Consider the following 27,851-nt stretch of genomic DNA (forward strand, 5'->3'; position numbering starts at 1 on the left):
GATTATTGTATTTATACTTTCTGTATCTAGAATGGTCATACCAGCTATGTTTCTTTTTTTACCAGATATGCTAGTTCCACTAAACTCCACCTACACATTTGGATCCCTTATCTTAATGATGCAGAACAGCCCATTCAGACAGTGCTGTATTGTCAGAAATTATTATTCCAGCTGTAATGAGTGAGATTTCTCTCTGTATTGGTCTGCGTTAGTAATGGTGCAGGTCTCGTGACAGTTTGTTTCTAGGGACGGTCGTACGGCTTAGAGCTGGACAAGTGAGAAGAGACTGAGACAAAAGGCATCTAGTAGAAACAGGGAAGTGTTTTTTATTTCATGTGGCACAGCATTAGGCAGACAACCCAAGAAAGAGTCACTAAAAAAAATCAAAACTATTATTCCTGGGAACCATCCCAAGGAATTACCCCAAACAAAGGTCTGCTGCTAACAATGACTGAGATGTCATTGCCAATCCACTCTAATCTTCTCTTATTCTGTACATGCTTAGGCCATACCTAGCTTTTTAAGGAGACTAACCTCAAAGATACAGTATCTTCAGACAGCATACATACTATACATAATCACTATAGTACATTTCCCTCAAGCCATGCTAAAATATAATGCTAAGGGTAACTCTGGACAGAAGGCAGTATAGTAGCCACTCACATCTCTGAGGTAACATAATGCTGTTTCTTAGCTGACAAGGAAAGGGCCACCTGAGGGAAGATCAATATGGCTTCAGAGTCTACTGTTAAACTCCTGATGCACAAGCAAGAGCCTGGAATGTAGTCTGCTGAGAAACAGGGTGGATACCTCTTCTCTCTGTAGCTGACGAGGTGGTGGTGGGGGGAATAAATCCAATTCTACCTTCACTGGGAAGGAACAGAATTTACAGACATATTCTGTTTTATTAGGAAGAGAGTCAGGAAGAGATAACTCCAAAAATATGGACATAAGAACACAATCTTTGCATTATTCATTAGGTAATAGGTGAGAGATGACTGATGTGCTAGAAGGGGAGTTACATAAAGGGAGGTCTTAAACAACAAAGACATGAAGAATGGCTAACTGAAAACATCATTTTAGAGAGACAGAGTAGAGCAGTCAAAGCCTCAGGAGATTTCTTTTTAATTATTAACTACAGATTATTCTCTTGATATATTCTCTTTTCTTTCTAAATTAAGAAAATAAATACTTGTAACAAATCTGTGGGCCAAATCCTGCCCTCCACTGAAGTCATCTCCATTGAAGTCAATGAGAAGGAGTCCTGTGTACACAAATTCACTTGTATTTATTTCTTGCATCCTACTAGGGTTTATGGATTGAAGGGTGAGTTAGCCTCTACAAATTCATCTTAAATCACTAAGGGAATGTCATCAAAGTGTGGTCAAGGAGCAAACAATAGCAAACAGAAAAGTAAGGATTCTCTTACATAGATAATTCATCCAAGATTCAGAGCAAAAATATAAAAGAAAACAGATCTTGAGCCAATGCTACATTTTCATTATAATTTCGTTAGCCAAACACAAATAATTTCCATTTAATTTAACTGAAACACAGTACACAGCGATAGAAAAAAGCATAATGTTCTCCTTCCTTCGCTATCATCATTTTACCCAAAGGAGTACATTTTCATATTATTATCCCGTAGGCTGCCCTGCCAACTCCAGTTGTCTGCACGGTGTACTGTGGTCCATTGTAAGACAGAACACATCTACTATGCAGATGAATAAAGCCTTTGATATCATACAGCTATTACTTGGGTTTTGAATATAAAAAACAATGGATTCTTTTAGACACAAAACAATACAATTTTGGATGCATTTACCACTTTTATTTCACTATGCAGAAACATACATTCACCATGTGTTGTGACGCAGCTGAGAGTGTAATGGAGACTATATCCCTGCAATGGATATTATAACGGAATACTAATGAGTTTTCAGTGGATGTTCTGTACAGTTTAAGGCTTGGCTCTGAACTAGATAGTAAATGCTGCTGACCAGATTCTGAAATGAAACATTTTTTTCTCTGAGAACAAAAGGGAAGTCAATAAAAAACCATCAAGGTTATTTCAGAGTAATAATTTTGTAACACTATAAACTAAGGAAAATACAGACTTTCTCCAAAATAACTACATATAATTTACAGGGTTAGAACTTCTGAAGGGCGACTGGAAACTTTCTGACTTAAACTCTGAACATTGCTGACAAAAAAATCTTAAAGTCAAGTAAATGTGCTGAAATCTTTACTACCTCACAAGGTATTAAATCAGGTATGCAAAGCACATTTTGTAAGAATTTAAATATTTTGATAAGATTAGAGATTCATCATTTTTTATCAGGCAATAGTAATAAAACCAGATAAAACAAATACAAGATTCAAATTGTTTCCTGAATAAACTGTGTTACTGGCACATCTAATGTGTGATAAAACATTATACACAGTACCTATACAGCTTCTAGCAGTTTCGGGTAATCTTCATATACAGTATCCATAAACAAAAGGTTTGCCACCTAACAAATTTTAATATGTTTAGATTTAATAAAATGTGAAAGGCATGAACTGTTTGTGTGTTACATTAGATCACTGTTTATATTGTTTATGAACGTGCAGGTATAGCTGAAAACTTAGATATAATGAAAATTAAAAATGCTGCTTTTCCGTAAATTTATTGTTGCTTCATGCAATATTGTTTCACTGATGCTGATTCAGATTGCTTTATATGGGAAAATATCTCTGCCAGTGTCTTTATTAGCGTTTAAGATCAATTCTTCGGTACTGAAATTTTCCACGGACAGATACAAGTCAGTCAGGTTAGAACTGAGACTCCATATAGGCTCTGGTATTCCTAAGGGTGTGCATGACTGGATTCGTATGCAAGCTAAATTATTCCTGCAGGAAAGAGAACTGAGTTAATTATTTGAAACAACTGAATTTCTCTCTCTCTCAAATCAAGGGTGAAAAGGGGCTCATGTTGAATACTTCAGGTGACAACATTATAATAACCGCATCATTCCAGTATAAGTAACTGCCAACCTTGGGCCTGATCCAAGGTGCATTGGAAAGACCCCCACTGATTTCAGTGGGCTCTGCATCTGGCCACTTCATTGTTTTCTCTGAATTGATTAGCAGAAGACCATAACTGTTATTGGTGCTCATTCCTTAAGGACTGGCTCCATCTTCCAAAATAAGTAGCAGTCGTCCTACTCACATTTGCTTTAAGTATTTATATTTCCTCATCCAAAGCAGGAAAGTCGTAAACTTTCAAGAGATGTTGCACATCATACTATGTTACTTATACCAAATGCTAGGGAATACAGAGTGCTTCAAGAATATGATGCTGCTATCATTTCAGACAAATTCGACAAGCAGCCTCTTTTTGTGTGTGCATACAGCATTCAAAGCAGCTTATGGATGATGCTGTCATTAAGAGCTCTTGCATAGCAGGTTAGTATGCATGATATGTTTCTGCACATACAGTAAATACAATATTATCAAGATGACTGTTTAGCCAAACTTAGTTGGAGAGCATGCCTTTACTGAAGACAGCTAGACACAAGAAAAGCTGCATTATCATCTCATCCTGAGAAACAATGCCACTTTCAAACACAAAATGTCCTTTCAAAATACAAGGAAGTGAAGACATCCAAATATTGACACAAAAATTAATTTGGATTTAAAAAAAGAAAATTGGACCACACAGCTTTACAAGTTTGAACTAAAAACCTAAATTGTGCCATATTTGTGCCTAAAATAGGGTAAGTAGCTATAGTTATTTTCCTCAGCATTGTAAAAGAAATTAAAAGTGTACCTTTAAGAACAAAATGCTTTTGTTCTTAAGTCACATATATAAACAGACAACAGATTTTTGATCGCAGAATTAGAAATTTTAGGAATACATCAAAGCATGGATAATGAGTAACATCCAGAGAGCCAACAAAAGCAAATTTCCATTTCTCTAACTGGCACTATTAAACAAGGAAAAATACATAGAACTAAATGTGTATAATTTACATCTAGAGTAAATTCCAGAATTAATACTTGCATGGTTTTTGCAAATGCCAGTGAAAGAAATAAGGAGTTAGAGGTGAATTATGGAAGGAGTATGCCTTTGCTGCATGCCAGCCCAGTGAGTGCCTAGGAAAATCATCTATTCCTCTTACCTGTGGGTCAATCTTCCCCATCTTCTGGTGTGATTTCTGTCTCTTTATGTACCACTACTTTGGTCACTGACATGTCAGGGTGCTGCTCTTTGGCCTCTTTAATTGCCTGAGCCAGCGCCTAGCCCAAGGAAACCACAGAAGGGCAAAAACAAAAAGGAGGTGGAACATGCATGATCAGTAGCAAGGTGGAGAGATTCATGAGAAATTACACAATTTACAAATGAGGAAAAATGATTAAAATATACTATCATTGATTTAAATACTAATCCAGTTTAAGGCATGCCAGTAGGAACAGTGTTTTAAAGCTTAAGGTTAAATATTCTCTCTCTGGTAGTCTTCAGTTCAGGGCAGCTTTTCGTAGCTTATATACTCTACCTGGTCATGGTCAATATCTGCATCTCCTGTGATGACTATTCGTTTTTCAATTCTTGTCTCTGAAATGCCTCCTTTCACAGTCTAAAAGAGAGAGGAACAAATACAAATAAACGCACACATTTAAAAGTGGTGCTGCTTGTTCCAAGAAACAGTTCCATATCCAACATATGAAAAATGGCATGGATATACAGAATATCTACACACACACACACACACACACACACACACACACAATAGGAGAAACACAAAGCCTCTGCTCCCACTTACGTCCCATTGTAAGGGCTCTTAATGGAGTGTGGTCTTGTGTAACTCCTTTGCCCAGAGATGAATTTCACCCAGATAGCATTAAATCCTGGTCCCAATAGGTATGTCTGCACAGCAACTAGACACCCATAGCTGGCCTGTGCCACCTGGTTCGGGCTTGGGCGGTGGGGATGTTTTATTGCTGTGTAGACTTCTGGGTTTGGTCTGGAGCCTGAGCTCTGGAACCTCCCACCCCTTAGGGTCCTAGAGCCTAGACCTCATCCTGAACCCGGAAGCCTGCACAGCGATCAAACTGCCCCGCAGCATGAGTTGACTGGCATGGGCCAGCCGCAGGTTATTCTTTGCTGTGTAGACATACTCAGTGAGGTTAATGGGAGTTATGCTTAGGGATGAAAGATGGTGCAGGGGCTGGGGTGCTAGCCTGGGACTTGGAAGACCCAGATTCAATATCCTGCTCTGCCACAGACTTACTGGGTGACCTTGGGCAAGCCACCAAGTTTCTTTGGGTCTCCTGTGTAAAATGGGGATTACAGTTGCCTACCTCACAGGGATGTTGTGAGGTGCTCAGACACTACAGCCACAGGGACTACATAACTACATAAGCTAGATAGGATTTCACACAGAAAATATTAGCTTGCATCCATCTTCTGAAATAAATATTGATTTACAGAGTCATGTCAAAGTTCTGAAAATGCATCTACTCAAGGACTGAACCTATCGTTTTCTTACTTTGGTGATATGGGTAGTAGTTGTAGTACTCGTAGTTTCAGATGTGATGGTTTGTGCACTCATCAATACACCTGGCTCTGAGTCAGCACCAGAATCCACCTAAATGGCCAAAAGAAAAAAAATGCCATAAATAGTGTGGGAAAAATGAGGATATTGGCTGAGCTTTCCCCGTCTTTAGACTTCTGCATAAAGAATGCGGCTGATGATATAAACTAATTGCTGCTGGGATGTTCCTTTGTAGCCGACAGGCTATTCCATTTGCCTGAAACAGCAGCATTTCTATACTGTCTTGAGGTGTTCAAAGTACTTTCTAAATAGTCCCTATTTTGGCCACTTCTAGAGTGGAATGCAACAGCTGCTTAACAATATACATCAACAGCTGGAACATGAAGTGACGAATTCTACATGCAACTGGAACTGCCTGGAGAATTCAGAGGTAGAAGTTAATTGCTTGAGTTGGAATTTAGTCTGAAGACCAAAATTAATATCCTTACTTTTACAAAAAGAATCATGCGGTTCTTTAATGGCCAGGAGTGGTCAGGACCTGTCCCGTAGGACTTAGATGTTATTTCATTACTTACGTCTCTACTTCAGAATTTTGCATCACCTCATAAGTTTACAACAATACTTTTGTTTGTATTACAATGTGTCTCATAAAGTTTTTAAGGATATATGTTTAAACATATACATCAAAGTCCTGTAGTCTAACCAGTGTTCACGAAAGACCGTATACTGATACAAACAAGGGTACCTTCAGATAAGCCTACATATTTATATAGTTTTCTGTTTAGTACAGAGTTACTATGGGTGATATGACTATTTAATACTATAACATATTTAAAACAGCTGACACTCAGGTATTTTTTTAGTCCCTGGTAAATTAGGTCCTGGGTCTTGCAAAGTTTCTTACCTGTGATGATTCATATGTAATGGTTTTTGTTTCTGTATGAACTATGGGAACTTCCTTGGTAGAAATTTCAAGCTTCTCCCCACCTGCAGAAACACTGCCAAAGCTGATGGTTTCAGTCTTCACAACTGGTGACTGCTTCAATGGAAAAGTAATTGGAGCATTTATTAAAGCTTTTGGATTTCTCAGAGAGATGTTTTTTGTTGGGGAGTGGAAGAAAAAAATAATAAAATAAATGTGCTCTGCATTACAGGAAGGAAAAAACGTCAGCATAATGGTCCATACATGTATATATGTTAACAATACTCCAAGGTGGTTTTTATATCTAATGCTAAGCTGTACTTCGTGGAAGTTGACTTTAGAAAAGATGCAAATATTAAAAATTTGCTTATTTCAGAATTACAGTAGAACAGATTGACATTACAAGTTTATTTTCTTGTAGTTACCTCTCAGAAAGAGAAGCAAAACAATGTGAAGGTTTTTAACCCCTTAGTACAAATAGGTCTAGAAATCCTTCTAATGAGGCTAAAATGAGAAAACTTAGTAGTTTAAGACAAGGTAAATTATTTCCAGTTGAGACAAATACAGGCGAATGTATTATTTTCTGATGCTTTTGGACAAGTGAACTCTATACATTTTAATGAACTTTCAAAGGCAGTGGAAACTTATCCTTATGATCAGCTACATAAAAGGCATCAGTCTTCAGCACTGCCCACTCTTTTAGGTAAAATATACATTGCATGTTGTCCAGGACAGGCCTTACCGGTGGGCAACCGCGCAGGGTGCTGAGGTCAGGGGGGACGCCATGCTCAAAAAGGAAAGGAGTGGGGTAGACCTGGGGTGCGAGGCTGCGGAGGGGAGCTCAGAGCAATGGGGAAGGAAACAGCGGGGCCTGGGGGCAACAGAGGGTTGGGGAGCCCAGGGAAGCAGTGGGGGCCAATGGCGTCAAAATACAAGTTCACCCAGGGCGCCATTTTCCCTAAGGCCAGCCCTGATGTTGTCAATAATGGAAACCAGCAACACGCCTCAGAACTGCCATGCAAGAAGGAAATAAGAGGAGAAACAAACTGCCCACTATAAAGATGTGATAATGTAATCTACTACCTGTGTATGTTTTATTTAACTCTTCATCAGTGCAGTTAATTTAGTCCGATATTGTATACATTATACCAGTGATACTCAAACCTCAGCGGTTCAGGAGCCAAATTAGCAATCATTACCCAAAAGAGCCACAGTAGTGTAAATTCATTGTTTCATTTATTTTTTTTTAATATGTGTGTGTGTGTATATATATATGTATGTATGTATATGTGTGTGTACACACACACACAAAAAATAAATGAAACAATGAATTTATATATATATATAACTAAAATAATATATACACACACACATGCATGTGAGTGTTTGTATATAAATATATATATATATTTTCTCTCATAGCAAAATGATTGACCAAGTATTCTACAATTGGTTAATAATATAGTAAAAATATCCTGATTGGTTAATAATTAAATCACACCGGTTTTCAATATCATGTGCTGCCAAGAGCTGCAGGAGATTCATTAAAGAGCCACTTGCAGCTCCCAAGCCTCAGTCTGAGTATCACTGCATTATACTTCAATGCAGAAATAACTGATTATTAATAACTAGTTACCTCAAAATGAGGTTTTCTTTCCAATGTATCAGAAACGTGGACTGTTGCACTCTGCTCCTCCTCTTGCTGATGAGAAGCAGCAGCAATTTCTTCCTGTTTGGTTACAGCTTTATCAGCCTCCTCCCTTTTTTCCTCCTTAGCCCCCTCAGTCACAGCAGAACCCTCCTTTCCTTTCACACTAGAAGCAACAGCAGATACTGCCTGTGCCATAGCATCCAGCTGATCTCCAGCCAATTTAACAGCATCCCCACTTGCATGCACATTCGTCACATGTCTCTCCTCTACCAATACAGTCTCCTGCACAACCTTCTTCACTGCATCCTGATGTGGCTGAATCTCTTCCTTCATTTCGCTGGCACTTATCTCCTGGCCTGTCTTTGTTTCTGTTCTCTGTAGGGAAATGGATTTAAATGTCAGAAGTGAAAAATAAAACTTAGCTCCTAATGCCAATGTACTGTAAATATAAGTAACAAATGATATTAAAGTTTGCCATTTTGTTTCTCCTGAGTTGCTTAAGTTTTCGCTTTAAGATTATTATTATTATAGCAAAAGTGCACCATGAACCAGCATTTAAATAAGGGAGAAGAAATCTCATACTATCCTTTTCGTTTGTATCCATGCCCTAGCATTCTAAACGCAAATAAAATAGCCTGTAAAATGACAAAAGAAAAAAAAAAGGAATAGAACTTGATTTTCTTGTGAGGTTTCTAGTTGTGATCTAGCTTTAGGAAGTAAAAGGTACACCAAGCATTTGAATTAATATTAACCATGCAGATTCTGAAACATCAATGAGTCAAACACACGTATGTGCAAATATAGGGAACAAAAGAAAAACAAAAATCAGTAGTGTGTAGTTATAAAATTCATAGATGGAATCAAACGGCCACCTGAGCCCTGCTATGTGAAGTAGAAGTAACCTCTCCTATGAACTCAGTTGGTTTTCTTGCAGACTCTAATAAACTGAAGATATCTGAACCATCCAAGGTCTTTTCACTGGAGGACTGTTTAGTCTAAGTGGACAAAGAAATGCAGAGTCATACACAAAAGACAGACAGACAGACACACACACACAAAGAGATATGTTAATTGACAAAACTCTAGGCTGAGATAGAGGAAGGGAGGATAAGGTTGCAAGGACACAGACAGGTTGAAAACAGGAAAAGAATGGGAAAATAAATGAGCACAAATCTGTAATGACTATAAGCAGTAATTTAAAAGCATACTTGTTAGCACTGGGATTTTGCTGGTTCAAGCAAACCTCCCCCACCACCCCCAATTACAAGCCACAGCAGCAATGCTACATTTCAGCAACATGGACTTTAAATAAATTGGAAAAGTTTAAAGGATTATAATGCCTGCTTTGGACTGTGGTACTGACTTAAATCATGAGGAAAAAAAAAAAAAAAGCTGGGTTGGCTATTGTCAACATAAAGCCAAGCAGCAAGAGAACTGAATGGTAGGGTAGTGTGAGGGTATTGCCTAAAAAAGTCATGCTTTAATCTTTAAATTGTGGCACAAAGTCAAAGCCACTTGTTACCACTACTCTTGATGCAGACGATTCAGTAACATAGTGAGCAGTAGCAATGGTAAATGGCTGTTCTCTGGAATATCTCCACTCAGATAGGCTCTTATCTTTCCGACCAAATGCCCCTGCTTTTAGAGCTTCACTGTCAAGGTGTTTTTCAGCTCTGCCAAACTGCAAGCTTCCCAGTGTACCATGAAAATCCTGGTCCATCTTTTGTGCTTTCTTCAAACTTTCCTCTTCAGGACTATGCAACTGAGACTCTGCTTCCTTTATGGGTGTCAAAGATTCAGACAGCTTTCTTTTTGTACTCTGTACATCGGATCCCCTCCTGGCTTTTTCGTCAGTGATGGGCTCTAGAATTTCATATTCAGCCACTACTGGAATGATTTTCACAGATTCTGGCATTCCCCTCTCCATTTTTTGAAATGCTTCTAGTGATGACTGCACTGTTTTCTCTCCCTCTTTAGCTTTACTTGTCATGGTTACAATTTTCCCGGATACAGTGTCATAGGACTTTCCTAAGGTGTACATTTTCTGTTTATTCTCCTCTTTTGATTGTATTTCATTTTCCAAGTCCTCAAAGCTTTGCATTTCAATGGTACTGGATTTTAATATCTCAGGTGGAATGTCACCAGTTTTACTGCTCACAGTCATTACTTTGTATGTCACAATTTTTTTCGATTCACCATCAACTACCTCAGTAGGTATTTTGTCTACAATAACCCAATCCTCAGTGCCCTATATTTGAAATATAAAATCTACATTAGATTATCCAATTGTTTATTTTTCTTTTAGGAACACTAAAATATTAAAACTTAAGAAATTTGAGGTAGCTATTTTGAGAACATGTAATAGCTGTACCTAGTACAGCAGCAATTAAATTTATAAACAGCATCACTGTTTGCAACATAAAATCTGCAAAGAATTTCTTTTGTGACCCCCGTTTGAGGCCATTTATAATGTGGCTGCAAACATTTACATTAAGCACAGTCTCTCTCTGATAACTTGCAGCTGAATAGCATTTAAAAAAAATTAAACACACATTTGACTGGCTGTTTTTGAGTAATCCTGGCTGGCTATAAGCTCATGCACTATAACAATACCCTATTTCTTTAAAATAAAGGTCAAATTATAAAAATAGGATAAATTAGCCCATTCAGTCACTCCCCCCACCCCACTACCATGCAAATATTATTTTGTGGAAGTACTTTGAGGTCTCAGGACAGCGCATGTTTGTATATGCCAGTCTTAACTGATTTTCCTTGCTTTTATGGGAATAAATCAGACTTCCTTAGCATTGTTTAAATTTAGCTATACAGTATATTAAATACCCTGAGTATTGTGGATTTTATTTGAACATAATGCAAAATATACAAATGCAATGTGCCTGTATACATATACAAGTATGCTATGTGATTTAGTTTCAACGCACACAGTGTCCAATTATTTATCCCTACAATAGTTTAATTTATTCAACTAAACCAATGCACTGGTTTAAATCAAATGAATTAAAAATAACCTCTAAGGATGATGGGACAGTTTTCTGGAAAATGATTTGATGAGAAGTAACAGTGCCAGTGGATTCTCCTTCCTGCAGCTTCTTCTCTATCTCCCTTGGCTAATGGAAAAACCAGTAAGAATTCAAACTTCATCATCACTCAAGATCATCTGAATTCACTTGACACCATAAAGGAAATTCATTCTAATGACAACAGTGCCTCATTCACTGTAACATTTTCAGTGAGACTTCTGTACTCTGCAAATGCATGCACAGTTAGAGAACCTTCTCCCCCTGAGATCCACTCACCCAAGGCTGTTAACCATAGGGAAACAAATCTCTGGTAGGTAGACAAAAACTTTGGAGGGTACTTGTTCTCCTTCCCCAGTATTCTGTCCACAATAACATACCTACTTGTGGAGCTTTTTTTAACATAATTTTGTGGCTTTGAAAAGGAAAATGACAGCAAAAGAGTAACTCTGTGCCAGTCTATTTGATTGCATTTTAATAAAGTATGTTTTGTTTTTACCTGGGACTCCAGGAATGTAGTACTTCCCTTCTGCAAAAATATAAGTTTTTCATATTTTTCTTTTTCTTCTTTGGTCTAATGAATAAGAGAGGGCCAGGGAGTAGACACTCTTAATAACTGAAATGCATTTTTACTCCATACTCTACACAAACTTATCTATGTTTCATACATTTCTAATGTATTACAAGCAAACCATTCATTGCCAGACTATTTCATTTGAGAAATAGCAAATAGAATTAAACAGGAATGACTGTAGCAAAGAATTTTCCAAGCAATAATAATAATAATAAAAAAATATCAAGGAGTACATCTTTGCTCAGGACACACAGGTGAATGAAAGATAGACACTGGAATGGATTTTAAGCAGCAGGCTACAACTTTATTAACTTACAATTGGGTATGGATGGTATATAAGCACCCCATCTCATATACCAGACATTTAACAGGGTCTAGTGTGGGGTTACAGGGCTCCCACCATATAACCAAAACCAACCTGTCCCACAGGGCCGAGCCCACTTCTGAGTCCTCTCACCCACTCGCCTACTCCCCATGAGGGGGACAGAGGTTACAAATGGGGGATCTCGGTCTGTGAAAACTTAGGTCTCATTTACCACTGGTAGCTGGCCCTTTTAGCCTTTATGTACACTGGACACAGGCTGAAAATTGTGACAAACTAAATATTCCTAAATAATCCCTAACTAAGACTTCCAAATCCTATTCTTCTGTACCTCAACTGTGCCTCCATAATGATTCAAAGAAAGTGAAAAACCCTTTGGAAACTGACAGTTTGGCCCAGTGTGGGGAAAAAATCCTGATCCCCGAAGACTGATTGGCCAGACCTATCCCTTCCTATCCAGCATTCTGGAAACAAAACTCACTGTGGTTACAGCTGAAGGCAGGGAAGGGAGAGCAGACGAAGAGGCAAGAGGCTCCTGAAGTCCAGGGGAAAGTTTAAATTGTTGGGAGGGGTGTGGCGAGATCAATCAGCTCCCAATCCCCCCACTCCCTAAAGCCAGCCAATGGGAGGCAAGAACCCAAGGAGGAGGGACATGACTTCTGCATCTTTGGGCATGGGTTTTACTCCATCCATACCTTCTAGGAGGGGTCCATCCCCTTTTCTGGTCCAACACCCCACAATCTCACTTGTTGAGATGTGGGTGGGGATATTTCTCAGGCATGCTCTATCCCTCCTCACTTCTAGGGCAATTCATTTTCTTGGCCAAACATCCCCCGCAGTGTGATGAGGCAGAGAGGTAGAATTGTGGAAAAATCCACATCTACTATAACATCCAGTGTATTATCTTTTATTATATTTTTTGCAAGTATTATTGCTGAAGTGATAAAAGTGTAATCTTTCAACATCGAATGTGACATGTATTCTACATGGTTTAGTTACTTGAGAAGAATACAAATTTTAACAATGAAAAAACAGACAAAATAAGGAACATTTACAAACTATGCATGAAAAGGTAACTCGCTGAACTTCAGGAAACAAACGGCTACTACTGGTTGAACCTCACTGCCAAAAGCTGTGTGTGTTTTTTTTTTAAATCACATTTTCCTATTTTTAAAAATGTTAGTCTTTCCCCTAGTGTTGTGTGAAACTGACTAATGGACTATACATTTCCTTACAGTAATCTTAAGTGTTATTTTTAAGTGTACTAAACAATTCTTAAGTGAGATTTAAGTAGACTGTGTATCTCTTTGAATTGATTACATTATTTTAATAAAACAAGTGCAACTGGATGTTATCAAAATTCTTATATTAATATACCATGTTCCAGAGGAACCAGGCAATTTATTTAGGCACCATACATTTCCAGTACATACAAAATAACATAACTCTATCACTCAATGCACTGGAGAGATCACTGGTGCTTAGTCAAAGTAAATGGGGCCAATATGACTTAATTTATAATACAGATCACAAAAATCAGTAGATGATACTAAAAACTAATATCTCCCAGTTTCCTGTGTCAGATGTTACCAAATGGGTCAGTAGAGAGCCTAGAACAATTTTAAGGTAACAATAATTCAAGGACTAATTTGGGGAAGACAAGGGTAATAAGTGGGAAATGGTGTGCTGAGTTGAATGAAACTTATTATGGGACAAGTTGTGATACCCTGACTCCTGTTGAAAAGCCCCATTAAAGTCAGTGGGGCTACCAGTAGAGAAAGATTATACTCTATCTGAGAAAGAGTATTGTAATCTGACCCTATCTGACTGAGAAATAATAATAAAAACTATCTGAGGGAAGACTGTTGTCATGAGACAATTCTCACAGTATCTGAATACTCCTTGACCTTTGTCAACATGGGTGCACTTGTATCCTATCCTCCCATTTTTGCACTGGCTGTGGGTTTCCAAGTGGAATTTGAGGTATTGATTTTGACCTACAAATTGCTTGGAACCTGCCTGACAGACACCCACCTCTCTGGGCAGTACTTGAGCAGGAATCCCTTTGGTTTATAAGAGAGACAGCATACTGAGGTGTCATGTTTAGTGAGGGCCCTTCGCCTTTGGAATCCCCCCTCTCACCGTTGGTCCACAAGAGCCCTCACATCTGTGAATCTTTAGAGCATTTTGCTGAACCTCATTTATTGGGTGGGATTTTGGGGAGAACTGAGGAGAACTGAATATTAAGGTTGGTGAAATTGGGTGGCATGTATGGTTTTGAGAGAGAATTTAGGTGGTTGGTGAGGGGGAAATGGCTGTCTTTGTGGGGAGTTTGTTTGCTACTGCTGGCTTTTGTCTTACGTATGGACTTGGGCTTTTATTTTGTTAAGGTGCCTAGAGTTTCAGATAAATAACTTTATGGTGCGTTCATAAAAAAAGTAAACAGGGATTTTTAGTTGCTTATACATTTTTATCATGCCTCTCTCGGTCATATTTGGGCACATTTATCAAAATGACAACCAAAATGATTTCTATCAAATAGTAGTAAGAAAAAAAGCCATTTCAATAACCACCTCTTCCACTGATAATAAATAGCTTCCCAGCCACTGATTTTAAAAAGCCAAGGTAAACAGATGAGTCTTGCACTGTATCCCAGAAGGCAGCCAAACTGATACTCTGGCATAGTGCGATTTCTTAAGCTAAAGCTGTCCATCACGAATGCTTTGTCATCTACTCACAGGGATTCATCCCTTGGGGAGGACAGCAAGAGCATTCCAGCCAATTGTAGCTACCACTGATGTATTGACATAACAGATTACAGTGACTATAAAGATATCGCCCGATTCATGAAGGTGTCATTAGCTGCTATTCCAAGTATAAACTCTGAGGATTTTCTCAAAACAAGGGGACATAATCTGTGCTCTCATATTCATGTAAACCATCAATGAAGAAATTATGTTTTATAGAAGAGGCACTCAGAGATTTAATACATTTAGTACTGCTTGGTTACCTTTATGTGGATTAAACTTTATCTGATGTTAGAAAGTGTGATCTCTCTTTGGGGGAAAAAAAGAGTTAATTTAGGAAACATAATGGCAGGGAAGTTACCGTACCACATTGTTAGAAAAGGGTGTTACTACTCACTGCAGAACTGTACAGAATTTCCTTTGTACGGCCCCATCCAGTTCAGCAAAATACTTAGGCACGTGCATAGTTTTAAACATTTGAGTAGCCCCACATAAATCAACAGGGTTATTCGCATGCTTAAAACTACGCATTGTGCTCTATACTTCCTGACTCAGAGCTTAAATACAGTGTTTAGGAATACCACCTTTTCACTATACCGGAACTGGATTCCTACTATGTCACTGCATTTTTAGAGGCTCTTCCTTAGGCATCTGTAGGGTACCAATCACCATAGTGTCTAAGCACTTCATATATTGGATGAAAGCTGAAAGATCCTTAGGATCATCCCCTTCTGATTCCTGGCTTAGGCTTCCCTACAAGTCTGAGATTGTATACAATCCCTGAATGCATTGCCCTGATCTGCATAAGCAGTTCCTTGTAATATTTGGGGTCCAGGCTTTTCTGAGTGAGAGACTGTTTCTGTCTTCAGGTGTTCAAAGAACAGGAAGCTGAGGAATGTTTCCAAAAATACAAGTGCAAGCTTCTCCATATTTTCCCATCATTGTTTTTCTGTAAGTACAACCCAACAAGCGTTCACTTTCCAGGATCATTCAATCACTGCCCTATAGTGATAACAGTTACTGACAATTGTGATAATGCTTCTGGAACTGGATTAAGAGTATGGGTTTTCTCATGAAGACCACTGGTAACAACTCTGAGTCCCTACCGACTTGAACTAGATTCAAACTAGTGGAAGGCTCCATATTCCCCATTCTCTTTGAACTTTTAGGAATGGTGAGGCAGCTTCGTGTCTTAGGTTGTTTTGATGTTATAATACCACTTCTGTCAATATCGTAAACCATACAAACAGAGTAGCAGCCGTGTTAGTCTGTATCCGCAAAAAGAAAAGGAGTACTTGAGGCACCTTAGAGACTAACCAATTTATTTGAACATAAGCTTTTGTGAGCTACAGCTCACTTCATCAGATGCATGCAGTGGAAAATACTGCACGCATCCGATGAAGTGAGCTGTAGCTCACAAAACCTTATGCTCCTATAAATTTGTTAGTCTCTCAGGGCCACAAGTCCTCTTTTTCTTTTTGTTGGAAAGTTCTTCTACGAGCATTTCCTGACCACTTAGTGCCCCAGGTTTTTACTTTTGGCAATCTAGCCTTTCTAGCTGGTCGCAAATAAAAATGTATCACATAGTTTACAGCTAATGCCTACAAAATGTTAGTCCGGATTATGAAATTGGAAAATTAGGCATAACTAACACATCACCATCTTCCAAGTTCTAAATAACTCTGCTCCTCCCTACCTACTCCCTCTTGTCACCCCCTCCTCCGCTCTGCCAATGCTCCTGACCTTTGTCCAAGCATTTACCAGATTTTCATACAATTGCCTCCATGCCTTCTTTCATAAAGCCCTCTAGGCTGGTTCACACCTGCCCCCCCAAGCTCATCAGACCCCTTAACCCTATCCACATTTAAGTCCCTCTTCAAGACGTACCTCTGCCATGCTGCTTACAGTGAACCTTACTGATTCATCTGTAAGTTGCACATAAATTGCCTACTGTTCTTCCCCTTTCCCTGACCTCTGCCTTTAGATTGCGAGTTCCTCAGAACAGAGAATGCCTTTAAGGGCTTGGAAAGCACCTAGCACCTAATGGGAGCGACCGCAAATAAAGTACAGAGAGAGTAATAGGGTGATAAGGAATCGACAGCATGGATTTGTCAAGAACAAATCATGCCAAACCAACCTCATTTCCTTCTTTGAAAGGGTTACTGGCCTATTGGATGCGGGGGTGGGAGGGGTAGTACATATGCTATATCTTGAGTTTGGTAAGGCTTTTGTGAGACAGTCCGAAATGACATTCTCATAAGCAAACTAGGGCAATGTGGTCTAGATGAAACTACTATAAGGTGGGTGCACAACTGGTTGAAAAATGGTACCCAGAGAGTAGTTATCAATGGTTCACTGTCAAACTGGGAAAGCGTATCCAGTGGTGCATGGCATGGGTCAGTCCAAAGTCCAAAACTATTCAATATTTTCATTAATGACTGGGATAATGGAATGAAGATTGCATTTACAAAATGTGCAGATGACACCAAGCTGGGAGGGGTTGCAAGCACTTTGCAGGACAGGATTAGAATTCATAACAACCCCGACAAATTGGAGAATTGGTCTGAATTCAGCAAGATGAAATCAATAAATGTAAGTGCAAAGTACTTCACTTCAGCAGGAAAAAAATCACGTGCACAACTACAAAATGGGGAATAACTGGTGAGGTGGTAGTCCTGCTGAAAAGGATCTCGGGGTTATAGTGCATTACAAATTGAATATGAGTCACCAACGTGATGCAGTTGAAAAAAAAGGCAAATAATCATTCTGGGGTTATGTAATGGGGTTCGCAACCCCATACTGAGCGTAGGCAGAAGGAAGAGGAGAGTCTTTCCTGCTTACAGGTAATCAGGCTGATCACATCCCAGCACAGCTACTAGAACTGTCAATCGTGGAGACATGCATCCACAGGTTGGACCAATAAAGAAAACAAGCCCAACTATAAAGGATGGAGAACAGAGAGAGAAAGGAGGCAGAAAGGTCTGGGATAGAAGAGGGGCAACAGGCGGCCTCTGAGAAACTAACAAAAGGAGACTGTAAGCCCTGGAGTTTAAAGGCTGGTAGACTCAATTTAAGTTAAGAATTTATAGACTGGCTTAAGTGCAGATGAATTTAACAGGACCAATTAGGAAAAAGCTGGGACCCCTAGAGAGACTGCACCAAGAGCAGTTGACAGATATATTAACAGGAGTGTGTATGAAAGACAAAGAAGGTAATTTCCTGCTCTACTCGGTACTGGTGAGGCCTCAGCTGGAGTACTGTTTCCAATTCAGGATGCCACACTTTAAGAAAGATGTGGACAAATTGGAGAGAGTCCAGAGGAGAGCAACAAAAATGATAAAAGATTTAGAAAACCTGACCTACAAGGAAAGGTTAAAGAACCGGTACTGTTTAGTCTTGAGAAAAGAAGACTGAGGGAGAGTGGAACCTGATAATAGTCTTCAAATATGTTAAAGAGCTGTTATAAAAAGGACTGTGATCAATTCTTCCCCATGTCCACTGAAGGCAGGACAAAAAGTAATGGACTTTATTTGCAGTAAGGGAGATTTAGATTAGATATTAGGAAAAACTTTCTAACTCTAAGGGCAGTTAAATTCTGGGACAGGCTTCCAAAGGAGGTTGTGGATTCCCCAACATTGGAGGTTTTTAAGAACAGTTTGGACAAACATCTATCAAAGATGGTCTGGGTTTACTTGGTTGTGCCCCAGCACAGAGGGCTGGACTTGATGACTTCTCAAGGTCCCTTCCAGCCCTACATTTCTATGATTCTGAGTCTGATGAAAAGGTGGGCACTGACCTCTTCAGGCACAAGTGGTTCAATCATAGGAGCTTCCTCCTGTCTTGTAGCAAGCCGAACTGGAGATGTCGAAAGCCTCTTCTCCCATTCATTAGACACTGTAGTGTCTGTGGAGGTTTCCAAGAAGGTTCGTTTCAGTTCACTTATATTCGTCTGGTGTTTCATCAGGTCTTCTTGATTTTTGTCTAGCTCCTGGATAATATAAAAACAAGGGCATTTTGTAACATTCACCTAAGCTGCCAAAATGTAAAAATCAAAATGTGTAAATTGGTTAGTGAAGAAGGTAGTAAGTATTTTAGGGAATCAGGGATCACAGCACTAACACAACACTTGTGAAAATGTGGTATTTTGAAGGATAACTGTACAGAAAAATCTAGTTCGTGTGAGCAATAAAATACTCCTAAGTTTACCCATATACACTGTCAGCTATACCTGATAAAGAAACTTTGAACATATATATACACACACAAATGTATGGAACAAGGTAGAGAAAGCCATCATAATCTGAGAAAAAAATAGCCATTTAATTTATTAGAAGGTGGGAGTACACGGTTCATGCATCATAGTGCAGATCCACAGGTTTACCACTAAAACCAACACACATGTACAGTACATGCACTGGTATATACAATACCAACCTCTAACATAAGATTACTATGTTTGACATACACATTTTCACCCTTTATTCGCTTAATCAGACTATTCTGAAAGAAGTGAAAAGAAAGGGAAAGGTAAGGGACACAATATTCAAAGGATACAAAATGCTGTTCTATGCATTGCTTTACAGAGACTTGGCAAATGGCATGCTGAGAGATATGAACACTGCGGACACCCACAATTCAGTAATGTGCATGGCCTTCCATTCTTTACCTGTGCCTTGAGATCTCCATCTTCCTCTTGATCCGACTGCCAGCACAGGAAAGATTTGAAAACAAAACCTTACCAACACAAATCAATGTAAGGTGACAAAAGCTGATCCGTATATTTTATAATGCTAAGATCACATTTTCTCTCCACTAAGAGCACTGGAGAAATGGGTGGACACATTTATCAACCCAATCTTGCATAATTCTCAGATCTAATACAAGAGCCTTCTTTTAAACTTGCTAAATGTGAAAAAAGGATATTAAAACTTCATTTTTGTGTATGTCTGTGTGCTCAAATATTCCCAGGCCCCTCTATTCATTTATGAGCCAGCATTCAGACTTTCTTACCGAGATGTAATGTATTATACTTTAATGTTAATAGTAAGAGCTTCAGATCTACATGACATCAAGAGTTTAAAAATTATAAATAATGGTCCACTAGCAGTCTCCTATAAACTTTGAAGCAGGGTAACAGTGCACAATGCTGCCTACAAAGCTGAAGCATCATCTAATTCCATAAAATGCTATTTCACTAATTTTATTCATTCTCTCTCTGTCTCCTTGAGTGTTTTTATACACACATTTTAACTATACTATGTATACACTGTCTCTGGATCCACTTTTAGGAACTGCACTATGGAATGGCATATTCACTGGGATCCTAAATTTTTTGAAGTGACTGATGATTTCGGTTGCTTCAGTTTGTGAGTGCCCACCTTGAGACATTTGAAAATCAGGCCCTTATTTGCTGTCAGGTGCTCAACACTTTATGAAAAATCAGGTCCCTAATAAGACACCATGTTGGGGAACTCAAAAGTTCAGGGTTCCAAAATCTCTACCTGTGAAAATTTAGCTTAAATGTTTTCAATATATCCTTTCTGTTTAGTTAAAAATAAAATTTTAGATAGGAAACACTTAATACAGAATTATATTTTTCCTACTGGTTATCAACATTCATAATGTCACAGTTTCATAATGGTTCTGCTGATTTTTGGGCCATATTTTCTTGTTGATATTTTTAAATTTACACTTAATTATTCAAATAACTGCAAATTCAGTATTTGACATTCACTTTATCACTCAATTCAAGTCTCCTGTATTTACAGGCAAGACTTGATTGCCATTGATATGCTGCATACAGAATATTTCCCTGATGGTGATTTTAATTATAATAATTTGAAATAGTGATTGGATCATTTTGAAACCCTTTCATAATGTATGTGATAACCCTGTGCGGCTTTACCTCATATTGTATCAAATTCAGTCCTGGTGTATGCAGTTGCAACTCCATTAACTCCATAGAAGTTACACCCTCTTCACTGGAGTTTTAATAGGGCTGAATTTTGTGTATTCAGTATACTTACTATATTGTATACGTTTTTAAGTTTTTGTTTGTTTATTTGAGGAAGAGGGCTAAGCTACTTATTTTCATCCTCTGAAAATAATACATGTAACAATATATGTATTATAAATGTTACATGTTAATCAGAATTCAAGGCACAGTCTCAGATATGATTGTGCAAACTTGAGTACACTCCAGGAGGAGAAAAACTGTCCCAGGAGAAACTTTTGAATATCTGTCTGTTCTCTCTTTTTATACATTTAATTATCCTCAACATGTTCATCTTAAAAACAGGATAACTCAATCTCAGTCAGCACTACAGCCCAAGAAAACAGCATTTGTTCAAGTTACTTTACTACCATCTGTTACCTACACAATACACAAAGTAGTTTAGCAGAATTTTCAAACAGAAACCCAAAATAAAATGAATCTAGAACGGATGTCTGAAACTTAAGGAATCAAATAAACTCTTCAACACACACATATACAGAAAGGTATCTAAACTACAGCAACAGAGGCACAGAATAGTGCTAATATACAGGATCTGAGAGAGGTGACGCTACATGCTACATTCTTTGATAACTATATGCTGGTGACTGTACAAACCTCTGTGGCAGTGGTTTCACCATCAGCTGCAGTATCCGTCTGTTCACTGTCAGTCTATTTTGTTACACAAGTAACCAGGTTCCAAGAAGTAAGCAGGAATAAAGAATAAACCCAACTTGTCAGTAAATGCAGGTCACAGCTTGAATTGCTAACTCTACATCCCTGTGGCGTGGCTTTTTAAACCATATATAATTTAAAGAAGCAACATAAAAATGCTATATTTAATAAACAGAACAGACTCAGAGGAAGACTCAAGACATACTGTACACAGTATATGGCTTTACCATAACAGCTTGATTAGCCCAAAAAAACATTATCTGAAAAAACGTTAATTGAATCACAGGTTTTTCCTCTTAAGAAAGCCAGGTGGCTTTTTTAAAGAACTAAAACCTTGCAAAAATATATATAATTAACAAACTTTTCCCCCACAACATAAAAATAAATAAATACAATCCTGTTAATCAATTGTTCATGCTAGTATACATAGTTACTGCGGTGTTTGATTTTGTAGTTCGAGGGGGAAAAGATGATAATTTTTTTTTTAAAATAAAAAAGCTACTTTAACAGTCACCTGACTTTCAGCCCCTCATCTGTACAGATTTTATTACTGTCCCCACATTTAAACATTATGAGGCTGTCTGCATTACCAAGGAGTTCAAATAAGTATATACACAGTTATCTACAGTCCCCCTATGTCATGTGTATGGCTCACCCCCCATTTGCTAGTGGCAAGATAGAGCTGCCAATATTGTTTCTAATATTAAACAGGGACAAACTTACCATTTCAAAAAAGAACACAATTTTAAACACTTTTCATTCCAATTAAAAATATTGACCAACCCCCCGCAAAAAACAAAACCAAAACCAAACCAAGTACAAGTGGTAAAAATGAAACAAAGCACAGCATCATGCAGCCTAATGTAAGCCTACTTTTCAGGCTGCACAAGTAGAACATTGACACAGTCAGGTACATCTTGGAATAGACAATATGAGTGTCAATAAGTTAACACAGATAGAGCCAAATTTAGGTAACTCCTCATGAGGTGGTTGTTAAAATGGTTAATAGGCTTGCAGATCACCAAATTACAACTTTAAAAGCAAAAATTAAATATCGTTAAGTACCATTAAGTCACCTGCCCTTGATCTGCATGCACAACTTTCACTAAAATCAATGAAGGTTCTTCAACTGACCAAGGATCATAAATGGTCATAAGACTATATATAAAGTAATAAAAGTCAAGTAATTTATAGTTAAGACAACACTCTTCATCCTTAAGTCTCATCAACATGAAGAGAGAGAAAAAAGGCAACACAGTTGAAGGTATGGATGGAAGGTCAGACTCAACTTTGAATTTCCTTTCTTCAGTCAGTTTGTGACAATTTTAATGTTACCTTAAAAACACTTTTGATACTTCCTTCATTGCCTTTGGCTATCACTCCTTGTTTTGAATAAAGGGTACAGAATGTGCATTATTCATATGCTAGCCAGAACTGGTTAGGTCATTTTGGTCTACTGGGTACATACAAAATACTATATACAATTTTCTAGTAAGTGGGTTTGACTGGACAGGTTACTTTTTTTTGTATGAAAGTTTAGTGCCAGAATAATTCATAAATCAAAATACATGGATTATAAACATAAAGTGTTATAAAAAGATTCTGTAAAAGTAGCTGCTTTGCTAGTAAATCAATCATTCATTTTTTTGTACTAACTAAAACGTTAGATATCATTACAATTTTATAAGCAAAACTGTTTTTGAGTTAAAACAGTATAACTGAAATCCAGTTTACACCTGTAACTTAAAAACCATCTGAATAGAGGAGTCCAGGTATTTTTTAAAAATAAATAAAAAAATGTCTGGGGCCAAGACACTGTAATGCTAAATTTTGGCACAGATTGTTATTACAACAGTTACGATTGGAAAGAAAAGGCTGTCAAGAATTTTAATCACTAAAGTGTGGATCAAGCAGCTAATGAAATGTAAAGGAACAAATTCTGCCCTTGGACACACAGCCTGACACCGATGCACGTCTCAGGATAGAATGTGGTCAAAGAAGTAGTTTTATCAGAATACGGTCCATAGGGGCAGGATACTTATTGTAGCTCTTAAATATGTCATGCACATCATTGGGTACACTACTGTTAACTAAAAGTACACGTTCATACAGAGTTTTTTTCTATTTCTTTCTTAATGAAACTGAAATTCTAAATGAAATACAGAAATCAGTATATAACCACGATGGACAAATCTACTAATAAACCAATCTACACCAAGAGGCTAAAAGTTGATGTTATTGAACTACTTGTCAAATAAAGATTTGAAGTCATTTAAAAAGCAGTGAAATGGAGGTTTAAGAGGCTCAGCAAGGCAGATTTCACTAGGAACAGAGAGTTAAAAGAATGGCTGGTTAAAATTATAGACCACCTGTAGTGCTCTGAATGATATGCAGCTGCTGGAACTAATTGGCAGGCTAGGGGATACGAAAGAAAAAGATAGCTATATTCTGATAAGCTTCAGTTGCTTGTCCTCTAGTTTGTGACAATAACTGCTGTGATTTGTTTTGCCGATGTAATGCAGACATGCCCAACTTTAAAACATATTAACTTTCATGCAATATTTTGAACAAGAAATACACCCTTGATTAGGCACAAGTCTGTGTAATTTGCCATACAAGTATTGATTCTGGGGTAACCATTATCACAAAAGGACTAAATTGCAAAGTTTATTTTACACACTGTTATTATGATGATATTCACTTTGACCACTAAGTCTAATACCAAAAGAGGTGGTCATTTCTGAAAGAAGAATACACAAATGGATTATATAAACACTGCTTTATTATTATTTTTGGCTATACACTCTGCTTCTATAATAGACAATACATTATTATGTTTTTACTATTGTAATCATCTGAGTGCAGAGCTATTGTAAGTTGAAATTTAATGCTATCTCAAAGTGAAGACATGAAATGAGATAGTAAAATTGATCTTGGATGCCTTTCATCCTAAATTGCAGTTCTTTTTCTTAAAGACTGGAACTAAGAACATCTAAAGAAAATGTTTTGGTGCAAACAGATGTAACTCTGGCATTCCATAAAAGGGAATCACAATCCTATGGCCAAATGTTGCTGAAACTCATGGGGCAGATTTTAAAAATCTTTAGAGGTGAACAGAATGTGCATACAATGCAAGTCAGACTAATAACTGCATGTACAAATGGCTAATGGTAATTTATATATGCATCTACCTGATTTGTGTCTGCAAGGACAGTACAATTGTGTGCACAAAACAGGCGTGTAGTTGTGCATCTAAAGATTCTAAAAATTTGACCCCATGCTTTTACTCTGTCAGCATCGAAAGGCTCAGGAGTAAAATAGGTACCAATCACTCAGTATCTGTTATACAATCAAGTAGATTCCCTTTCTTCTTCTTCTTCTATGTAATGACATCCAAATTTCTCACCAGCACTACAGATCTTGTTGCCAGGCAAATTGCTTTAGCTGTATTTTGTTATAAGCCCATTCAGTTTACTGACAGAAAGCACTAATTCTGGTAGTGCTAATTTAAAGCACCAAGTGGTAACTAGGAAATGCTACCGTTGCAATTGAAAAACGTACCAATGCAAATTTTCAGTGGAATGCTGCACTGAGTGGGATACTAGCTGAATCTACAGTAGAGACAGGATCAAGCCACAAAGACCAGATCCAGATTTTGACATTCAAAGTTTGGGATATTAGGAACTGGGGATTTTGCTTGGCCTGTTACAAAATTAAAGGCCATTTTAAAAATTCTGACTCTGGTTTGGATTCTGAGCACCCCCAAAATTTGGGATAGTTCCAATTATTAGTTGTTTGATACGTAACTATGCATGCAATTGTACTTAACTACTCGCTATTTAAACAACTCTTCTACTGTCTTTAGTAAAAACTAGTATTAACTGGGAATAAAACTGATTGGAAGAGAGAGAGAGAGAGATTTCAGATATTGTTCTTTAGAGTTGATTTGTGGCAAATCGTAAGTGTAATTCACTGCACAACTGATAAAATTTGAACCAAGCTGTTACCTCATTCACAGTGTTGTGCCTAACCCTGGGACCCAAGCTGTACTCCCAACACAAAAAACTCTTACATATCAGCACAGACAGAAATGAGGTTCTGAAAGTAGGACCACTATTGCAGCATTCTAACACTGTTTAGGACTGAAGCACTGAACACAAAAAGAAGTGTGTTCTATGCCGAGGTACACACCTCTTCCTCTGAACTGTCACTCAGGTCATTGTCAAGTGAGGCACTCAAGGAGGCCGCCTTGGGCTCCAGGTAGCAGAGGCACATAGCCAGAGGAAAGGAGAGAGTGAGAGCATATGGCACTGAGAATGAGGCAGACAGCAGAAAGAAAAAGATGAAAAGGAAACAAGGCACAAGGGATGGTGATCGGATGGGAAGGTAATGCTGCACACTTTCAGGCAGGAAGTTGGTTTCAGAGAGGTTAGGGAAGGAAAGGTAGCCGTCATCATCCAGGAGAGCAGGAAATGACTCTGGAAGTTGCAAGGAGAAGGAAAACAGTGTTCCGCGGTTACCAGCTTTTTGCTTATAGCTAAAAGCCACGTCTTGTTCATCAGAGCAAACTCTTCCTTTTCTATCAGAGTCCAAGTCAGACTCACTGTGCATTTGCATAATGTCTTTAGATGACTCATAACTTAATGGGTTTTGAGCATTCTCCTTACATCTCCTACGAAGCTTTGTTGAAAATACAGGGGGACCAGACTGTGAGGTTGATGAGGAATTAAATGAATCAGTGCCAAGCAAAGATGACTGATGAAAGAGAAAGACCAGCAAACAAGGTGCAGAAGCAAAAGGACAAAAAGAAAACTGTAATTAGTTAATTTTCTTCTGTGTTTATATATACAAAACTCACAAAACAGAATTTTAACACCAAAGCTTTTCACTGCGTTAAATGAGACGAATTCTCAAGTCGCATGCCAATTATTAGTGATGGAGGGTTGCAGCTTACAAAAGCAATTTCTTCATTCAACATTTGTCTGTCCAGTCATATGTAGTACACGATTTAAATAAAACTCCTTTAAAGGAACCTAGCCTATGTGCACCTCCAGATATTGTGGAGTCCCATCTATCATAAGTGCTTTCAAACATGAAGTACATGGATAACAACAAAAAAACCCTAAAAACAAACAAAAATCCCAAAACAAAAAAAGGCACTGAAACAAGGGAAAGAACTTCTAATAACTATTCTGCTTATGACATGTCCTGTAGTCCTTACTCAGTCAAGTCAGTGGGAAATTAGCCTAGGCAAGGACTAAACACAAAGTGGGAGATTTTCAAAAGCACAAAAGACATTTAGGTGCCTGTCATCCAAGATTTTGAAAATCTCCCCCAAAATGACTGAAAAATCAAGGCTTTCAATAGTATTTTCCCAAGTCTCCTCCACAGAATATCTAACAGAATAAAATGTCCCAAAATTAAAGATGATCAAGAATGAAAACTTACTCTGGTTTTGGGAAAAATTACTAGTTCAGCCGTTGCCAGTTTCATGGGTGGGTAACTAAGCAGAAAAATCATACTCAGTAGATGAACACAGTGGGACAGATCCTCAGCTAGCTTTACAACAGGTGAAGATCTGCTCAGTGTATTTAAATTTCTGGTCTCACTTTTGTTTTGTGATTGGGGCCATCAAACCCCTAATCAATTTGGCCACATGGAAAGAAGCCTCATCTAATAATCAAATAATAGTTCTAAATAACTTTTCAGAAGGCTCAGGAATGGCCCTCCTCACCAAGGGCTACACGAGTACACTGTGTGACTTCAATATCCCCTGGAAAGAGTAACTGCACTGGCCCCAAACAGGCCACTAGGTACAGGAGGTTTGGGAGCAAACTGGAGGAGAGGACATTGCATCTGCATAGCCAAGGATCCTATGTCCCCAACAGCACCTCATTGGCTGTGCAAGGGAATGTCATTGCAGTCTATGTGCTAGGATTCTAACTACATGAGCCTCGTGGGTAAGGGCTGAATTCCGTACAAAGCCAAATCCCTCTGGTTTTGCGCTAGAAGAGTGATTTTGTTTTTTTTTACCCTTTATGCACAGGCAAAAAAATGCAGCCAATACTCTTGCTAGAAAGTTCGCTCTACCTATGAAGAACAGGCAGGATTTACCACTCTTTCATTGAGATGCAAGAATGTTAGAAGGGCATTCAACAAAATATTTAAAATGTAAACAAATAAGACAAGACAATGGTGCGAGTTGCCATGAGGCAATGCACTCTATTAATGCGCTGTGAAACTATCACATTCCCTTGTAGCCTCTCACTGGCATTCTTAAAAAAAAATAAAAAATAAAAAAAAAATAGAGGGCCAGTAGATTTAGCATAATGTTTGTTTATTTTTAGACACGCTGGGTCAAATTCAAAATGGCCCACTGTGAATAAATGGAAC

At 38.1% G+C, this 27,851-nt stretch overlaps 1 protein-coding gene across 50 annotated transcripts in view; it reads right to left on the bottom strand.

The window, feature by feature from the left end:
* Positions 1-303: 303 nt before the first annotated feature.
* The window catches only part of EPB41L3 (erythrocyte membrane protein band 4.1 like 3), a 198,643-nt gene continuing 171,095 nt past the window's right edge, over positions 304-27,851 (bottom strand). For 7 of the 50 annotated variants that reach the window (XM_043539822.1, XM_043539819.1, XM_043539802.1 and 4 more), the window contains exons 13-25: positions 21,402-21,455; positions 19,458-19,493; positions 18,588-18,779; positions 11,648-11,722; positions 11,140-11,238; positions 9,633-10,358; positions 8,983-9,105; positions 8,096-8,485; positions 6,442-6,576; positions 5,532-5,630; positions 4,539-4,619; positions 4,164-4,281; positions 304-2,892 (exon numbers count right to left, since the gene is read on the bottom strand). In XM_043539822.1, the coding sequence (XP_043395757.1) occupies positions 4,171-4,281; positions 4,539-4,619; positions 5,532-5,630; positions 6,442-6,576; positions 8,096-8,485; positions 8,983-9,105; positions 9,633-10,358; positions 11,140-11,238; positions 11,648-11,722; positions 18,588-18,779; positions 19,458-19,493; positions 21,402-21,455 (2,121 nt within the window). In that variant the 3' untranslated portion in view covers positions 304-2,892; positions 4,164-4,170. Of the gene's footprint in view, positions 2,893-4,163; positions 4,282-4,538; positions 4,620-5,531; positions 5,631-6,441; positions 6,577-8,095; positions 8,486-8,982; positions 9,106-9,632; positions 10,359-11,139; positions 11,239-11,647; positions 11,723-18,587; positions 18,780-19,225; positions 19,292-19,457; positions 19,494-21,401; positions 21,456-25,649; positions 26,214-27,851 lie in introns of all 50 variants that reach the window. The other 43 variants (XM_043539798.1, XM_043539793.1, XM_043539787.1 and 40 more) reach the window with 24 other exon arrangements.

Source organism: Chelonia mydas, chromosome 2, assembly GCF_015237465.2.
Source record: "Chelonia mydas isolate rCheMyd1 chromosome 2, rCheMyd1.pri.v2, whole genome shotgun sequence".
Classification (NCBI taxonomy): Eukaryota; Metazoa; Chordata; order Testudines; family Cheloniidae; genus Chelonia; species Chelonia mydas.